General features: G+C 41.1%; 1 protein-coding gene across 3 annotated transcripts in view; it reads left to right on the forward strand.

The window, feature by feature from the left end:
* Positions 1-18,843, forward strand: part of Slc12a6 (solute carrier family 12 member 6) — an 88,917-nt gene that overhangs the window by 55,316 nt on the left and 14,758 nt on the right. For all 3 annotated transcript variants that reach the window (XM_051144332.1, XM_051144333.1, XM_051144334.1), the window contains 11 exons: positions 4,521-4,615; positions 5,540-5,671; positions 6,739-6,885; positions 8,004-8,058; positions 8,530-8,660; positions 10,041-10,282; positions 12,929-13,143; positions 14,281-14,439; positions 14,614-14,712; positions 14,981-15,038; positions 18,461-18,635. In XM_051144332.1, coding sequence (XP_051000289.1) covers positions 4,521-4,615; positions 5,540-5,671; positions 6,739-6,885; positions 8,004-8,058; positions 8,530-8,660; positions 10,041-10,282; positions 12,929-13,143; positions 14,281-14,439; positions 14,614-14,712; positions 14,981-15,038; positions 18,461-18,635 — 1,508 coding nt within the window. The remainder of the gene's footprint in view (positions 1-4,520; positions 4,616-5,539; positions 5,672-6,738; positions 6,886-8,003; positions 8,059-8,529; positions 8,661-10,040; positions 10,283-12,928; positions 13,144-14,280; positions 14,440-14,613; positions 14,713-14,980; positions 15,039-18,460; positions 18,636-18,843) is intronic.

Consider the following 18,843-nt stretch of genomic DNA (forward strand, 5'->3'; position numbering starts at 1 on the left):
AACACCAATGATAAGTAAATTAATGTAACTTTAAAAATCACTTTATTGAGCCGCGCTGTGGTGGTGCATGCCTTTAAGCCCAGCACTTGGGAGGCAGAGGCAGGCAGATCTCTGTGAGTTCAAGACCAGCCTGGTCTACAGAGTGAGTTCCAGGACAGCCAGGGCTACACAGAGAAACCCTGTCTGGAAAAAGAGAAAAAACAAACAAAAAACCCAACACTTTATTGGGCCAAGAGTGTAGTACACACTTTTAATCCCCACACTCAGGAGGCAGAGGCAGGTGGATCAGTGAGTCTGAGAGCCAGCTTGGTTTATATTGTGAGTTCTAGGACAACCAGGGCTACATAGTGAAACCCTGTCTCAAAAGAAATTGTTGTAATAAATTCACAAATAAAATCACCATAGACAGCTGAATGTGTTAGCACGCTCCTTTAATCCCAGCCCTCAAGGAGGCAGAGGCACATGAATTGCTATGGGTTTGAGGCCAGGACAGCCGAGGCTACACAGAGAAACCCTGTCTCAAAGATCAAGAAAAAAAAAATCATTATTATTAATGAGCCTACCAAAGCACTTGTCCAACCCCAAACACTACCATGCAGTTAGAATAGTTTTTTCTGACTCCAAAGTTCACTTAATGTTTTACACTTTTACTATCAATTCATTTTTATGTACCTAGCGCCAGAGAAATATATGTTTGTATTCTTGTCTTAGCTTACCCCTCCGTCTCTGAAATTGGCTCTTCTGCTCATTTTTTGTCTGTCCCTGATGCCATCTGTTGTGGGTTTTATTTGATTGACCATTTTATTCAAATTTTTACTTTATATTTTGGACCTTTACCTCCAATTTACTGTTTCATTCACCTTTGAGACTGTCTTGTTGAAGTCTAGGATAGATCTTCATTTGTCCATCTGTTTGAGTCTTCTATAGAATCATTATTAATTCTTTTCAAAAGTAAGACTCTGAATTCTTTCTTAGACATTGTCTATCTCTGTGGTTTAGGATTCCTTCACTAGGGAGTTGGCTGGTTGGGGTGGGTCACTGGGTCACAGTCGTGGTGTTGCTTTGCTGTTCTGTGTGCATCTCTTAGAGTATGTTTGACTTTAAGTTCTGACTTCCCCACCTCTGGAGCATATTCTGTTGTGTTTTCTGTGATTCTACGTGGAGGATTGTGTGCATGAGATTCAACTCCGTGGGCTGGAGAAAGTAGTGTCAAGTGTAGTCGCTGAAGAGATCTGTCATATTTATGTGCCAGCAGGACTAAGCATGGGTCAGCGCACAAAGACCAAGGCAGCCACATGGATGCAGGACCTCCACCATTCCTGAAGTCTGGGGATCCACCGGGCACCAGTACAGAAAATGTCAGACCCACTGAAATCTAGTATAATCTGCAGGTTGTGACTAAAACTGTAGGCTCCAAGTAACCTCTGGAGGACCACAGTAGTATAGACTCCAGGTCCTGCAGTGACCACTTGTACCTCAGAATTCAAAACTCCACATACACACTAATCTTAAACACCACTGAAACCAAAGCCCCAGTTTCTCAAGGGACTCTGGGCACACTGGAGCTGAGGCTCAGGCCCCTCACTGAACTCTGAGACCACTGGGCCTAGAAGTTGGTTGCACAGTACTCTCAGATTCCAGTGGAGCCAGTGGCCTATTCCAAAGTGCTTTTTGGTCCTGTAGAAGCCTGAAGGTAAGGCTTTTTTTTTTTTTTTTTTTTTTTTTTTTCTGAGACAGGGTTTTGCTTTGTAAACTTGGCTGTCCTGGATTCACTTTGTAGAACAGGCTGGCATCAAGCTCACAGAGATCCACCTGCCTCTGCTTCCCTGCCACCACACACACCTAAACTATATTCTCTCTCTCTCTCCCTCTCTCTCTCTCTCTCTCTCTCTCTCTCTCCCAAGATTTATATTTCTTTTATATATGAGTGCTCTCTTTGTGTGTACAGAACCTACCAGCAGAGCAGAATAGGGCATCAGATCACATTATAGATGATTGTGAGCCACCATGTGGTTACTGGGAGTTGAACTCCAGATCTCTGAAAGAGCAGCCAGTGCTCTTAACCACTAAGCCATCTCTCCAGCCCCTAGCATATTTTAAATTTCCCTGTTTTTAATTTTTTAATATTTTATGTGTCTGGGTGCTTTGCGTACGTATGTGTCTGTGCACCACATGTGTATCTGGTGCCCATGGGCCAGAAAAAGGGGTTGAATCCTCTGTCCCTGTAGTTACTGGTGGTTGTGAGTGCTGGGAATTGAATCCAGGTCCTATTTCAACTTCAATCTCATCATTAGCTTGAATCTGTCAGCATTTACCCCTTTAGCTTGTGGTTTGCTGACTACTCTACGTTCTGACCTTGGTGATTTTATCTTTGAGTATACGTACATGGATTTTTGTATTTTTCTTTGTATTGTCTGCCATCTTGGGGAGGCTTAATAGATTGAATTCCCATTCTTTTGCTAAGAAGATGTAGGATGAAGAGTGGCTTGCCCTCAGTGATGTTACTGTTAGTCAACAGACGTATGACCACCTTCACTACCCTACAAGGTGATGCCTCAGCCCTTTATCAGTGCTTTTCACAGCCGCTGATGATGAGTGCCTAGATCTGTTATCTTCACTAGGGTTTCCTATGTACTGTTCCCTGTATCATAAATTAGCTACACTGTGTCTATTAAAAAAAAAAAAAAAGAACTAGTCTTTAGCTGTGTAATTGTCCTGAAATACACTTAGCACAAAACAGCATAGTTCCTTATTCTCCTACTATTTTTCAGAGTTGTATATTGTTTCCTTAAACCTTGACAAAATTGACTTCTTAAAAAATATTATTTTAACTATCTCATGTGTCAGTCACTTTTCTGTACTCCTCTCACAGCCATCAGGAACTCCTTCAAGTCAGTCCCATGTCCTCTCAGATGACCAGCTTATTGCAGTAGTTTGCTGTCTTTTTGCCAGGCCCATCTTACATGTTTAAAGTAATAAATAGTGCTTTTAATTTTAATTCTTGTATCAGTATCTTTTTTCAGTAAAGGAGATTTTAGCTTTAAATAGCATTTACACATTTTTCTCTTGTCTCCTACCAGACTATGTACAATCATGTAACTATGTACAATTTTAAAAGCTAAAGATTAGTAGGTATTCATATAACACAAACTTTGCTGTCTCAGGAACTCAGGTTCTCCTTTTTTTGTTTACAGCTAGTTCGTTCATTCCAGTTAGGTACCTCCTTCAACATAAAAAGAATAAGGAAGGGTTCGTACAAAATACGTCAGATGCTGGCCGTGAAGATATACACCTGTCATCTAGTTCTTTGGGGCCTGAGGAAGGATAGTCAAGGGTTTGAGACCAGTCCAGGCCTAATAGCAAGACTCATTGAAAGACTACTACTGACTTGCAGCTCCTTGGTGTGCAGAGAAAAGACTGTACAGTGGTTAGCCCCTAATTGGACTTTCATTTATTATCTCAAGGCTCAGGGATCTTTGTGGAGGAGGGGCAGAAAGACTGTCAGAGCCAAATGAGGTGGATAATTTAAAGGAAACTTTTCCAGACAGAAGTACATGTGACCTCACAGAGATTGTGACAGTGTGCACAAGATTTACACAAGTTCCAGCCAGAGAAAATTGCAGCATAGTAGGAATGAAGTGGATATGTAACCCCAGCACCAGCTGCAGAGCTGTGACCATTTGATGATGTCTACAGGAGGGAGATTCAGGCCGTCATTTACCTCAGTGCCAAAACCACCTGAGCAACACAAATCAGAAAGACACTCCCCCCTCCCCCCCCCAATCAAAAGAAAGGAAGCAGTCTCAAAGCTGGTGGAAGCAATGGGAGAGTTGAATATATTTAAAATACATCCTATGAAGTTCTCCAAGATTAAAATTAAAAAAAAAAACAAAAAAAACCCAACCATCATCGTAGATTAAACCACCTAATGTAATTGATTAAAGCACCAGGAAGGAGGCCAGCACCAGCAGGCACGTGGCTTGCAAGCCTGGCGACCTGAGTTCCACCCTCAAACCTCGCAAAGAGGAGAGAACCAGCTCTACCAAGTTGTCTTCTGACCTCCACATGTGCACTGTTACACACACACACACACACACACACACACACACACACACACACACACACACACACTTTTAAATGTCAGACAGCCCTGGAAACAGCTTTTTCCCCCTCCATTGTCAGCATCAATGGTTTGTAAAGCAGTCCATGTCTAGAGCAGCATAACAGACTGAGAAATACTCTGTGGTTTTTAAATTTTATTTGTGGGTAAGTTTAACAATAGGGCATCTGTTGTCTCCAGAGGTCTCTATAGTAAGAAAAGGGATTCTTCAATTTTATTTCTTTGGTTTCCCTGATTTGATTTTGCCAGAAGAACACATTCTCCAAGTGGTGCTAACTGAGATCTGGCACTTGGGCTGAACTGGAGTCTGAAGTGGTCTCTGTTAACACAGAGACAGCATAACTATTGGTGCTGACGCCTAGTACCGATGAAAAGCGAATGTGTTTGCCTTTCTCCTCAGATGATGGACATAAGAAAGCTCGAAATGCTTATCTCAATAATTCCAACTATGAAGAAGGAGACGAGTATTTTGATAAAAATCTGGCACTCTTTGAGGTAATATCTTAATTATGCCTATGTATGTGTCTGTGGGGAGTAGAAGAGGGCACCATGTTTCCCTGGAGATGAAGTTACAGGTGGTTGTGAGCCTCCCAATATGGTGCTGGGAACTAAATTCGGGCGTCTGGAAATATAGCAAGGGCTCTTTCCCACTGAACCAATTCTCAATGGAATTCGTATCAGCCACTAGGAAATATGAGATCGTCACATTTGCAGAAAAATAATTGGAAAAGGAAATCATTATGTTAATCAAACTAAGCCAAATACTGAATAGTGCATGTTTTTCCCGTGTGTGTGTATGTGTGTGTGTGTGTGTGTGTGTGTGTGTGTGTGTATGTGTATGAGAGAGGGAGGGAGTCAAGGGGGAAAGCAGACTATGAGAAGGGAGAAAGATGTTAAGGAGACAGAGAGGGTAATAGAAACATGGCACATGAAAGCAAAAGAAAGACTTATGATGAAGGAAGGGAGCCTAGTCTATAAGATGGTCTGAAGAAGTGGGGAAGGCAGAGGAGGAGGAGAACAAATCAGAACACAAGCAATATCACACATTTAAATCAGAACACAAGCAATATCACACATTTAAATCAGAACACAAGCAATATCACACGTTTGTATGAAAAACCTCAATGAGGCCCAGTACTCTGCATCTTGCCTTAACCTGTGCCCTCATGGAGTGTGGTCTTTCCCACTGTCTCAGTGCAGGGGATCACCCAGGACCTTGAGCGTGCAGGCAGCCACCCTCACTGACCTGTGCACTCAGCTCTGCACAATCTTCCAAATGTGAGGAACAAATTGTCTCGCTGAAGAATTGTCTAAAATATTTATCTGTAAAATCTTTTATCATCTACTTTATCGTTTCCTGGTAGAGAATATTTGTTGCTGTATTTCAGTATCCTTCATGAATTACTTCTGGCATTCTAGGAAGAAATGGACACCAGACCAAAGGTATCTTCTCTCCTCAACCGCATGGCCAACTATACTAATCTGACACAAGGAGCAAAGGAACATGAAGAGGCAGAGAACATCACTGAAGGGAAAAAGAAGCCAACCAAGGTGAGGCCGCAGAACACCCAGGGTAAATACAGACAGCCCAGTATGTAAGCGCGGAAGCCTTATCCAGCTGTTTGCTTTATTAAATATTTGATATGCCCAGGACCATTCTGAGCATTGCAGCGTGGCCTAGGCAGAATGAACAGTATCGTAGCTTCACAGGGGAAGCCAGTCCCACGTGAAGCTCTTCAGGCTGTTAAAGTATATAGCATTTTCAGTGTCAACTAAGACTTGCACAAAAATTTGAAGAATGTAAAAAGGAATGAGATTAATGAGAGCCTGCTGGAAGGCTTTGCTACCCTGCTTGGCCAGGCATAGAGAGCCCTCTGACATGGGGGATTTGAGCAGAAACATCCAAGTGAGGAAGTTAGCCCTGTGAGTGACAGCTTTGCAGGAAGAGAATTAGCATACCAGTAGGGAGGGGTGTATCCTCCCTACTGCTCATGCTGTTGCCTGGCCTGAGGCTTGGGTTTGGGGGGTTTTATTTTATTTTGCTTTTGAGATGGTGTCCTAAATATAACACAGGCTGGCCTTGGACCTAGAATCTTTCTGCCTCAGCCTCCCGGGTGCTAGAATCATAGGCATGTACCGTGGTAATGATACCCAGCAATTGTTAGAGTATATTTTAATACTACTATTTTTCTTACAATGAAACTATGCCAATGCATGCAATTAGGTCACCGCCCTACAATGGAGCAAAATAGCCCTCAAGTTTTTACTTTCCCCATCTGTTTGATTTACCAACTATTGTGAAGAATTTGAGCCTAATTCTCAAGAATTTCCACAAGTAGTTGTTCAGTTTTTAAACAACAAATTTAACAACTTTGAAGAATAGACATTTTTTCGATTGTTGAATAGTCCATTGCTTGGGTATAATAAAAACGTGGGAACTTATCCAAATTTGCAAATGCATATAGATATCACAAGTATAGTGATGGACTTCACTGAGAGACTTTTGAAGAGAATGTTTAAAATTCCTGTCTCTACTGTGAGATTAATGCAGTAAGACAAAGCAATATTTTATGGCTAACTCTATAATTTTTCCTTCTGTCTTACATTTTTATCTCCAGAGCCCCCAAATGGGTACTTTCATGGGTGTCTACCTCCCATGTCTACAGAATATTTTTGGAGTGATCCTCTTTCTGCGTCTTACCTGGGTAGTGGGCACAGCCGGAGTCCTCCAGGCCTTTGCAATTGTCCTTATCTGCTGCTGCTGTGTAAGTCCTGTGCTAGCTCCGAGAGCTTACTGGCAGCATCTCACGCTGCCAGGAGTCTGTGCACTTGACCTCCTGGGGAACAAGCATAGAGAATATGTGAAAAGACTCATTACCCAACAGGAGAGAGAATTTCAGATATTAAAATCTAAGAGATTTTTCATTAAGTGCTATTATCCATTACACTGTGTAGTAATATGGTATCCTAGATTTTTGGAAATAGAAAGCAAAATGCAGGTCTTCAAACAATCCAAGATATGCATAATTTGAGCTTGCAAATACTGTTGTTGTAACAGAAAATGCTAGAAATGTATACATTATTCCAAAATGCACTGAAAATAAAACTTGGAAGGTGAGGCAAGTCTGGATTGGGTTTGGTTTACTTTGCAGTCTCCTTTCTTGTTCCTTCCCCAGAAGTTACTCATTGTTTTCCTGGACTTCTCCCACTCCCACTCAGCTCATTCGATTCTCCTTTAAACTGCTCGTTCTTCTATGTCCCATGCCTGTCCATCAACCTCACTACCCATTTCTGCTGCCCCCTTTGCTTTAGTAACCATTACACCCTCCATATGCATCATGCAGGTTAAGCAGACATAACATATGCCATTAATAACTTAGTGTCACTGCCTTTCCCGCTCCAAGTTTTTCAAGCTTAAAACTTCTAGGTCATATGTGATTCTGTTTCCATTCACTGTGGCCAATCTCTTCTCCTCAAGCTATTTCATATGCAACCTTTCCTTCTTAAAATAGTGGGAATAATCCCACTCCTGGGCTGTAGGCTTACATCTCACTTGCACTACAGTAGCCTACTAGCTAGTCACTGTGCCTCCAGACTCTTTGAGGACCTTTCTGTACTGTTACTAGATAGTGTTTTAATCTCCCTTTTTCTCTCTTTCTCTTTACCATATATTGTTCTTGGCCTTGTAGCTAGTCTGTAGATAGGTTCCAGCCTACTTTGCAGTGTTGTCTCCCTAGCTGTTTCTTTTGAATATTTTGTACAGTAATTCTTGATAACAGTAGGTAGAGCTAAATGTTTGCTAAGTGCTCTGACGTCACACATGGGGAGATAGTACAGAAATGTCAGCTCTACTGAGTAATAAAACTCCTTTCTCTCTCTCCAGACAATGTTAACTGCCATCTCCATGAGTGCCATCGCCACTAACGGAGTGGTACCAGGTCAGTAGACCAAGCTTGGATTTCAGAGATCGGTCAGTGATTAATCACTGTGCTTCTGCCTTTTCCAAAGAAACGTAATTTATTTGTTCTGATGTTCATAGAGTACTGTAACAGAATCACCTTCTAGAAGCCAGAGAGACAAAGGCTGTTTAGCTTAAGGAAACTATCTTTGAATTCTCATTATTTTTGGACTACAGTTCTCTAATTTCAGCTACATTCTTATCCTATAAAATGTATTTTACTAGACAATCTTATCTCTATAGGAAATACTCTAAATTTTTCCTAATAGTGACAGAATGTAGAGAATTGGGCACACCATAGTCCCATTAGCAAATGTGCTTTGGTACATTCAGGTTCCCAAAGTCTGAAACACCTTCTGTGCATATTTTAGAATTATTACTTAGGACACGTTTACAGTCCTTGTAGTGAAACCCTCACTTTAATCTCCTCACACTCTGTTTTGTCTTGTAGCTGGGGGCTCATACTTCATGATTTCCCGGGCCCTGGGCCCAGAGTTTGGTGGGGCTGTGGGCCTCTGCTTTTATCTTGGCACCACGTTTGCAGCAGCCATGTATATTCTTGGTGCCATTGAAATTTTTCTGGTAAGTATGAATTAATTGTGGTCTGCAGTGCAGAAGCTTTGAGGGCTTGTTTTGTTCTCAGATATCAAGGTTTCTGAGGTCAGGTGTGACAGCCAGTCAGGTGATGGCTGCTGGCACTGTCCTCTACAGTGACACTGAGGCCTAAAGTTTGAGGTGTTCTTTGCCTGTTATTTGATTATTCCCAACTCTATCACCTCAACCAGGGAGTTCATATCTAAGTAGAAAAGACTTACGCCAATGGAGAAAAGTAAATTAAAGGGTTTTTTGTTTTTGTTTGGGGTTGTTTCTTTGTTTGGGGGGTTGTTATTGTTTTCTTGTTTTTTCAAGACAGGGTTTCTCTGTGTAGCCTTCACTGTTGTGAACTCACAGAGATACACCTGCATCTGCCTCCCAGAGTGCTATGATTACAGGTGTGCACACTGTGTCTGGCTATAAGTTGGAGTTTTTTGTTTTGTTTTTGGTGTGTGTGTGTGTGTGTGTTCTAATATGTTGAATACATGTGTGTAGAATTTGTCTTATGAGATGGGGTCTTTCACTGGGACCTGGAGCTCATCACTTTCAGCTGGTCAGCCATCCAGCTCCAGGCTCATCCTGTCTTTACCTCCGCAACGCTGAGATCATAGGCACACAGCACCATACCTAGCATTTTACATTAGTCTGGGGGTCGAACTCAGGTACTCTTGTCCAGCAAACACTTCACTGGCTGAGTTGTATCCCTCACTGCTCTTTTTGATAACTTTATCCCAATGAAGGAGCTTTTAATTTCTCTACTCCTAAATCCATAGCCTTTTGAATGAAATTATTCATTTTTTTTCTTTTTCCCATTTGGAAATGTAGATATTCAGAGTAGTAAATAGAAGACAAAAATAATCTATGGCATAACATTTCTATAGATATTCCAAAGCCAAATAAAAATTTGGTTAATTTACAGCCAGGCATGGTCTATAAGTTTAATCCCAACACTATGTGGATCTGTGAGTTCCAGGCCAACTAGGCCTATGCAATCACACCCTGTCTAAAATAAATGATTAAGAAGAACAGAAGGGCTGGAGAGAGGCTCAGCAGTTAGGAGTGCTGGCTACTCTTCAGAGGACCTGGGATTAATTCGCAGCACCCACATGGCAGTTCACAACTGTCTACAACATTAGTTCCAGGGGATTCAACACCCTCACATGGACATAGGTGCAGGCAAAATACCAATGCACATAAAAATAATAAAAATAAAATCACTTTTAAAAAGAAGAAAGGATAAAAAGTTAATGTTTTAATTATTTTTTTGTTTAGCTTTCCTTTCCTTCATAAGAGTAACATAGACTATACAGCCCCTCTACTTGATTATTTTGACATGCCCTCATGTCTTCTCTACTTTTTTTCTAACAGGTGTATATTGTTCCCCGAGCTGCCATCTTTCGAAGTGACGATGCACTCAAGGAATCAGCAGCCATGCTAAATAACATGCGTGTCTATGGCACAGCCTTCTTGGTCCTCATGGTCTTGGTGGTATTCATCGGAGTACGCTATGTTAATAAGTTTGCCTCACTTTTCCTGGCCTGTGTAATTGTGTCCATCTTGGCTATCTACGCTGGTGCAATCAAGTCTTCCTTTGCTCCACCACACTTCCCGTATGTACCTATCTTTTGACCTCATCACCATTGGGTAGTCAGTGACAGTGTGTGGTGATGTGAACACTTCTATCAGAATTTCATGGAGTGATTTCCCTGTTGGCCCAGTTTCCCAGCAGGAAGCTTCCTCATATACTGTCCTGTTGATCCCCCTTCCTCACTTTTAAACTGTGGACCTAACAGCTGTAGCCATCACTAAGGTACATGCATTTAAGTGTGCCCCCATAATGAGTGTGTTTATGTGAACCATTCAGGAAGGGCTTTGCAGTCGTAGTCATTACCAGCAACCTTTGTAAACAGTGTTCAGTTGCTTTTAAAATAAAAATCAGTACAAAAGAATTGTAGAGTCGTAGTCAAGAGAGAGACTCTGTAGTTAAGAGCAGTGGCTGATCTTCTAGAGGACCTGGGTTCAATCCTAAGACCCACATGATGGCTCACACCTGTCTAACTCTAGTTCCAGATCTGGGCCCCTCTTCAGGCCTCGGCAGGCTTCGGTCACACAACTGGCACACACAGATATACATGTAGGCAAAAACAGCTATACACATAAAATAAATAAATATTTTTTTAAAATAATTACCTAAATTGTTTATTTTCTTTATTCTTGGTACCATCAGTACTAAGAGTTATTAGGTGTAAAGAAAGGGAAGTAAATGACCCATCACATGTATGTGGCCCTGAGTGTTACATGCCATAAGTGGTGCCATGGTGAACTAATGGCTCACACACTTACCTATTCTCCCTTTGATTTATAATATACAGGCTGGTTGGCACTGGTCATTTGTAATCTTGTTACAGAAGTTGCCTTTGATGTCATATGGATCAGCTGGGGATCAAATTTATTGATACCATGTTGATTTAAACAGGTTACAGGAAAAAAATTCATGATGGAAAAAAACCAGATCCAGTGAAGACGAATGACTTTCCCCAAAGTGGTGGGCAGAACATGAACTCTGCCTGTTGTTTGGTACTTCTGTATGATGTCAGTAATAGATCCCACCATAAATTTTCATTTTGCTTGCTTAGGAGCCAGTAATTAAAGGTCCTTTTCAGAGCTATAAAAGTTTTAGATGCAATATTTTAGCTGTTTCTCAACTTGGAAAATTCCATTTTGCTTCAGGTTTCCCTTTGGGACATCTCCATTTCTGTTTGGTTGGGAAAAAAAATCACAGGGCAAGTTATTTTGTTTTGTAAAATTCTAGCATAATATGTTTAAAAAAACACACCTAGAGGAAACACGAAACAAAACTAGGGATTATTAAGCAATGTTGAAACCAAGTAATAAATATGTGGCTCATTGTGTATGTATGAAATCACTTGGCAGATTCCAAACTGTATTTTGTTCTAGCTCAGAAGTATTTCATTATGGGTCTATTACTCCATTCTTGTTTATGTTTCTGGATAGAAGAAAAATAAATCTGCAATTAATATTTATATCATTCTTAAGGTCAAACCATTTTTCTCTTAGGCCATAGAAGAATGTTCTGTTAACTTCATTTAAGCTGTCTTACAGCAGTAGTCAGAGGCTCAGCAGAACTGGCAGTTCCAAGGGGTTTTGAATAAAGTCCCTTCTCACGTCATTCCCTGTCTTCTTTCTTTCCCTCCCTCCCTCTGCCTAGAAAGAAAACAAACGAATGAAAATATGGGCATTGGGACATGTTTTTTAAAACAAGAGCAGAAGTACTCTGGGGTTTTTATCATTGCTGTTGGTGGTAATAGTATGTGGGGGTGTGGGTGAGGGTGTTCACATGTGTGTCTGTGTGGAAACCAGAAGAAGGTTTCAGGTGTCCTCTATCGCTTTCTGTCTCACTCTCTTGAGAGTCTCTAGCCTAACCTGAAGCTCACCATTGTTTGCACTGTTCAGGCAGACTCACCAGCCAGCAGACCCCAGGCTTCCTGTCTCTCCTCCTCCACAACCCCCATCCCCAGTGTTGAGAGTACAGGCATGTATAACCACACCAGGCTTTTTTGGGGGGTTTGTTTTGGGGGGAGGGGTTTCAAGATAGGGTTTCTCTGTGTAGCCTTGCCTGTCCTGGACTCACTTTGTAGACCCGGCTGGCCTCGAACTCACAGTGATCCACCTGCCTCTGTCTGTGGAGTGCTGGGATTAAAGGTGTGAGCCACCGCGCCCGGCCACACCAGGCTTTTACCTGTGTGCTAGAGGTCAGAACTCAAGACCTCATGCTTCCATAGCAAGTACTTGGACCACAGAGCCATATCCCTAGCCACTCTAGCATTCTTTTTGTCCTGAAAATGGATGGATGAATAGCCAAATACTTTTGGAAGACAATTGAGCATAGTTTCTTTGTCTAGTTTTTGTGTTTGAGTCATAACACCTCCATCTGCCATTTGTATGACCTTGGTCTTGGGTGGAATATTGAATCTTTGTAACCCTCAGGGTCTCCATCCATGTAAGACAAATGTTAAAATATTGTGAGATCTGTGAGGATTACACTGGCAGAAAATGCAAGTCACCATGTTTCAAGTGCTAGCCAGTATTGCTTGTCTTTCCTAACATGTGGCAGTAAAATCTCTGAGAAGTGACATTTTATCCTTTGCTAGCCACCTTTTCTTCTTTAAAACTTAAGTTTTTTCTGTTTCACCCTTTTTTTGATCTTTCTCTTCTTCCTGTTTGCTTTGATTTAGAGTCTGCATGCTGGGCAACCGCACCCTGTCATCAAGACATATTGACGTTTGCTCTAAGACCAAGGAAGTTAACAACATGACAGTGCCATCAAAGCTGTGGGGATTCTTCTGCAACTCAAGTCAGTTTTTTAATGCCACCTGTGATGAGTACTTTGTGCACAATAACGTCACCTCAATCCAGGGCATTCCTGGGCTGGCTAGTGGGATCATTACTGGTAAGTCAGAATTTAATTAGACTTGGTTTGTGCTATTTCTTCTCTAAGGACAGTTGGGGAAAATAGGCTTTCCCACCTTAGACTCTTTTTTTCCCTTTATCTTTTGTTTTTTATTATAATAAGTTAATTATGCATAACAATGAGTTTACTATAACATCTTATACATATATATTATGTATTTTGGTTAAATGACACAACCCCTTATTCTCTCATGTGTTTGCATACACAGTAAATTTCATTACAACTGCTTATAGGGTGACGTGTTTATAGCAGCACGGGAACCTTACAATGCCTACAGGACTGAAGAAAATGTCTGTCCTTCCCTCATTAGCTGAGTATATATAGCCAGAGATGGGTGGGCTCATATGACATATTGATAGAGCCAGTCTTGGAAGGTTGTGTGCAGGGAGTCAGAGCTGCTGTGAGTTCAAGCATGCAAAGGCACCCACCAGAAGTCACCATGCCACACGATTCCCTCTCTCCCCCTGGATCTTCCATTCTTCCAGCACCAATTCCACAGTATGTACTGGGCCTTGAAGGGTGACACAGATGCCTTTGTGACTCAGCATTAAGCAGTGAGTTATTCTTATCACGGTGACCAGTTGCTAATGAGCCTCCACACTGCCCACTGTAACAGGAAACTTCTCTGATCAAAGCGGATAGCAGCACTAATGTATAAGCATTGTTGCTTAGAAGACAATTTGACAGGCATTTCCATTAGCAAACACAGGCAATAGCTTCCCCACTGGGCTGATGGCCTAGACCTTACTTTTACTAATTTGTGTTTAAAAAAAGTTGACTGTATTTATTATACCAAAGCATTTTGTAAAATTATATTGTAACAAATGAGAAATATCACTGTGTTTTATTCTACAGTACTTACATGTATACATGTGTTCATATTAAAGAAACAATGGCTCTCTAAAAACTCTCATAAGTGCTGAGGTGACATAGGTCTATGGTACAGTACTTGCCTAGCACATAAAGGTTCTTCCATCATTTTCTAGTATAAGTAAAGATAGGTGTCTCTCTTTGAATGTTGTTTGGGTGAGAAATCGTGTAGGTCCATTATTTCCATCTTGCACATGTCCTTACATTCTCTTTCCTCTGCCCACCCCATCCCTCCACCCTTTGCAGAAAACCTTTGGAGTAATTATTTACCAAAGGGTGAGATTATTGAAAAGCCATCAGCCAAGTCATCTGATGTCGTGGGCAACTTAAACCATGAGTATGTCCTTGCTGACATCACCACCTCCTTCACTCTCCTGGTGGGGATCTTCTTTCCTTCTGTCACAGGTAAGGGCATGGGGCTGTGACCTGTTTTAGAAGCCAGCAGCCACAGCGAGTGGGTTTTCTCAGGAGACAGAATTGTGTCCTCAGTGTTCTTAGTCTGCCTTTAGTCTTCAGTGTCAATAAGAACTTCAGAGTGCCCAGAAAGCCTAGAAGTTACTTGGTGTTTGCTCTCACTAGGTATCATGGCTGGGTCCAACAGATCCGGAGACCTGAAAGATGCTCAGAAGTCCATTCCCATTGGAACCGTCCTTGCCATCCTGACCACATCCTTTGTGTGTATCCTTCTTGTTAATCTGGGTTGAGTCATGGTGATGGGATCATGCATTAGAACTAAGACGATCACTATTTTTATCTGATATTAATGCCTCCTCTTACTGCTGACTCCCTTGCCAATAGCCGGCCTGCTTCATAAGCATCATTAAAGAAGGATTTTATAGGAGTAGTGCGTATAGCAACTCATTTACTGATAAAAGAACCATCCTGAGTGTAGTTACTATGTGAAGGTAAAGGACAAAAACAATTTCCTTGACTCTCAGCATAACAGATTTAAGCAATGTTGTCCTTTTTGGTGCATGTATTGAAGGAGTCGTTCTCAGAGACAAGTAAGTATAGCAACCATGCGTGTGTCTTCCATGACATCTCATCACTCCACATAGTGTCAACACATACAATATCAAGAAACCAGGGCAAAGTGTCAACTATAGTTAATAAAATAGATAGTGTGTGTATTGAGCTAAAATGTGTGTCTGTGTATGTATATGTACATAGAGAGAGAGACAGTAGACAGCACACAGAGAGGAATATATATATATATATTCCTCTGATGGAGTTATTTATATAAAAGCACTGAGTTTGTATAGCACATACAGTACCCAAAGTTTGATTTCAGCAGTACAAAACAAAGTTTTAAAAAAGAGAGATTAAAATACATGTGCATAATTTGATAAGATAAAATATCCTGTGATTTACTTGTCTTTTGCAATGTTCCTCAAACTAACCTCAAATTCCTAGGATTAAGCAGTCCTCCTATATCAAGCAGTAAATAATTAGTAAATAAGTAAGTTATTAGTAAGTAATAAGGACCGATGCTATTATATAAGACACAACTAATGTAGCCCCCCCCAAAAAACCCACAAAGTTGTCTAAGAACTAAGTACTTTCCTGTATGCCAACAACTGCTAGAGAGCTGTAGGAAAGCAGAGCAAATGAAAGAAGCTATGTAGTGTCTCCAGTGCCCACTCTGCAGAGCAAGTGAAAGAAGCTATGTAGTGTCTCCAGTGCCCACTCTGCAGAGCAAGTGAAAGAAGCTATGTAGTGTCTCCAGTGCCCACTCTGCGAGAGAGAGGTGTCTGTTTACTCACGCCTGCTGTTCTGATGGAAGTTCGAAGCTACTTCTCTTCATGGTGGCTGCTTAGTATATACTACTTATTTTCTCTCAAATACATTTTATGAGATATTTGTGGACAGATCTCTCTCTGAAACTTGCTAATTCTTACATTTTTCATATCTTGGTTAATGCCATCACTTCAGTCCCTCTCAAAAAGGAATCATCCTAACCTAAGTATTTTTATCTATCATCCAAGCCATTTTTAAGCCCTGTAACTTCTAGCTATTTTTCACTGTTCAGTGGTCCCATCACTCTGTACTAGGCTTTATATTTTTTTCACATGCTATAATCACATAATGATCTCTCTTTGAGTTTTACTACCTTCATCCATACTGCCACAAGATGCTCTTTATCCATACTTTGTCTGTGTTGTTTCCTTTGCTTCAGTTGGCTTTTCCTACTGGGAAGACTCACTTCATTCTCTTTAAGACTAAGTGAAGGGTCTTATCTCCTGTAGTTTTCCATCTTTACCTCCAAGATAGAATTACTCCTCCTTTTGTCTGTCCAGTATATTTGAACATACTGTGGCGTTGTACTTACCGCACTGTAACGCAGCTACTCATTTTCATGTGTTACCTTCCCCTGATTGAGCTCTTTGAGGGCTGGAATCCTAGCACATGCTATTAGAAATACTGTTGAGAAAAATAGGTGTGTGTGTGTGTGTGTGTGTGTGTGTGTGTGTCATATTGTATCACTGTACTGTTTTATTGGAAGGGAACAGTATTGAATTATACATAATATAAAAATTATTCAGTGGTAGTTTGAAATTTTTCTAGTCACTATCTCCTCTAACATTCCACAAGTCCATGCCTGTGCCTTGGCAGTTTCACTTCTGGTTATATTCAGCAGAAATGTTCGTGCATATGCATTAAAAATCGTAGTGGTAGCTGGGCATGGTGGTGCATACCTTCAATCCCAGCACTTGGGAGGCAGAGGCAGGTGGATCTCTGGGTTTGAGGCTAGCCTGGTCTACAAAGTGAGTCCAGGACAGCCAGGGCTCTTGTTACACAGAGAAACATTGACTTGAAAGACACCCTCCACAAAGGAAGAAGATCCATCGTGGCCATGGTAGTATTCTTCAGTGGCTCAAACAAAACCCAAATACCCAACAGAAGTAGAAGGCATAAATAATGTATTAATGCACTTGCAATCCATAAAGCAGTGAAAGTAAATGAAGCACACATAAATTGAATGCTGAGAAATCAAACACAAAATGTATGTATTTGTCTCATGAGTAGTAACAGCATACAGAAATCTCTTACTCCTACTTCCAGAAATTTGTCTATACTTCCCTCAAGAATCCACTGCTCTGAGTTTTAATACTGTGCTGTTTAACCTGTTTTCTTTGTCCGTGTGTGTGTGTATGTGTAGGTAGGTAGATATGTGCACACATGCCTGCTCAGAGGCCTGAGGAGAATGTTGTGTGTCTATTCTATCACTGTCTCTATCTTATTTCCTTGAGACAGGATCTCTCTGTGAACCTGAAGTTGCAGATGCATGCACAGCTATATCCCACTTTTTATATGGGTTCTGAGGATTTGAACTCAGGTCTTCATCATTGCACAGCAAGTGCTCCTATCCTGAGACCATCTGTTATCAAGCTTTATATAATAAAATGTATCCGTGGTCTTAAAATGTTTTAATATATTAATGTTTGCAATTACTCACTGTTAGGAACCTTCCTCAAGAAGAAATATTTATGTGTATATGTTCATAAATATATTAATTATAGTATTTCAAATAACAGAATATCAATAGTAGAATAATGAATGATGTAAAAATGTTATAAACAGATGTAAACATGCAAAGTATGCATAATGCTAACAAGTTAAGATTGTGGACCTCTTGAGCTGGAGAGATTGCTCAGTGGTTAAGAGTACTTACTGCTTTTGCAGAGGACTCAAGCTCCCAGCGCCTACCTGGCAGCTCAAAGCTGTCTGTAACTCGAGTTCCAGGAATTTTGACATCCTCTTCTAGCCTCCCCAGGCATCAGGTACACATACAGTACACAAACATGCATGCACACAAAATGAAAATTAGTGAATATCTTAAATGATTCCAGACCTCCTGCTTTCTGTGTTTTTCTGTTCTTTCCAATTTCCACTCCAAAGGAGAATCATTCCCGTTACAGAGAAATCTGTAGACGAAGCTTGGCTTGTTTTACAACTGTACTGTTTCATTTGTTTTCGTAATATATTTCTTAATTTCCCCTCCACAGTGGTGCTTGGGATTGAACCTCAGAAATATGCTAATAAATGACATAACAGCTATATCCCTAGCCCAGTAACTTACTTTTGGGACAGGGTCCTGCTGCGCATCCTGGGCTGGCCTTGAACTTCCTGTAGAGATTACACTAGCCTTAAATGCAAAATGTAGCCTTGCCTGGTCCCAAACTCATAATCCTCCTTGCCTAGCCCCCTCAGAGCTGAGGCGGGTGATGGGCATACGGCTTCCTGCCTGCTGATGGTGCCATTTGTGAACGCGCTGTACCTTTACATTTTCTAGTGCTCACGCTTATCTCAGTTTGAGTCTGTGGAAGTTATCAGCAAGAGAAGTTCACTGAGTGAATGTCTTCCTAATTATTTAATCTAAAGTTGTTTTCAAATTAAGTTTCTCCACTGTTAATGTCTTTCTTAGATTCGGGGATGCTGTGAAAGGTAATTTGGTTGTCGGCACATTATCCTGGCCATCCCCATGGGTGATTGTTATTGGCTCCTTCTTCTCAACATGCGGGGCTGGACTGCAGAGCCTCACGGGTGCACCTAGGCTGCTACAGGCCATTGCCAAGGATAACATCATCCCTTTCCTTAGGGTGAGTGATGCTTTGGTGTGCCCTCTCCTTTTTTCCCAGGCCTTATGGAAAACGTTGCCTTTTTCAGCTTAAGAATTGGGTGATCATTAATGTAGAGACATGTAGAGTTTCAGTACAAGGCCCCCAAAATAATTTGTATGTTTATGTATAATTTCTGTAAAGTTGTTCTTATTTTTCAGATGTTTGAAGTTGGCACATTGTGTCAGTG

Source organism: Acomys russatus, chromosome 4 (genome assembly GCF_903995435.1).
Source record: "Acomys russatus chromosome 4, mAcoRus1.1, whole genome shotgun sequence".
NCBI classification, from domain to species: domain Eukaryota; kingdom Metazoa; phylum Chordata; class Mammalia; order Rodentia; family Muridae; genus Acomys; species Acomys russatus.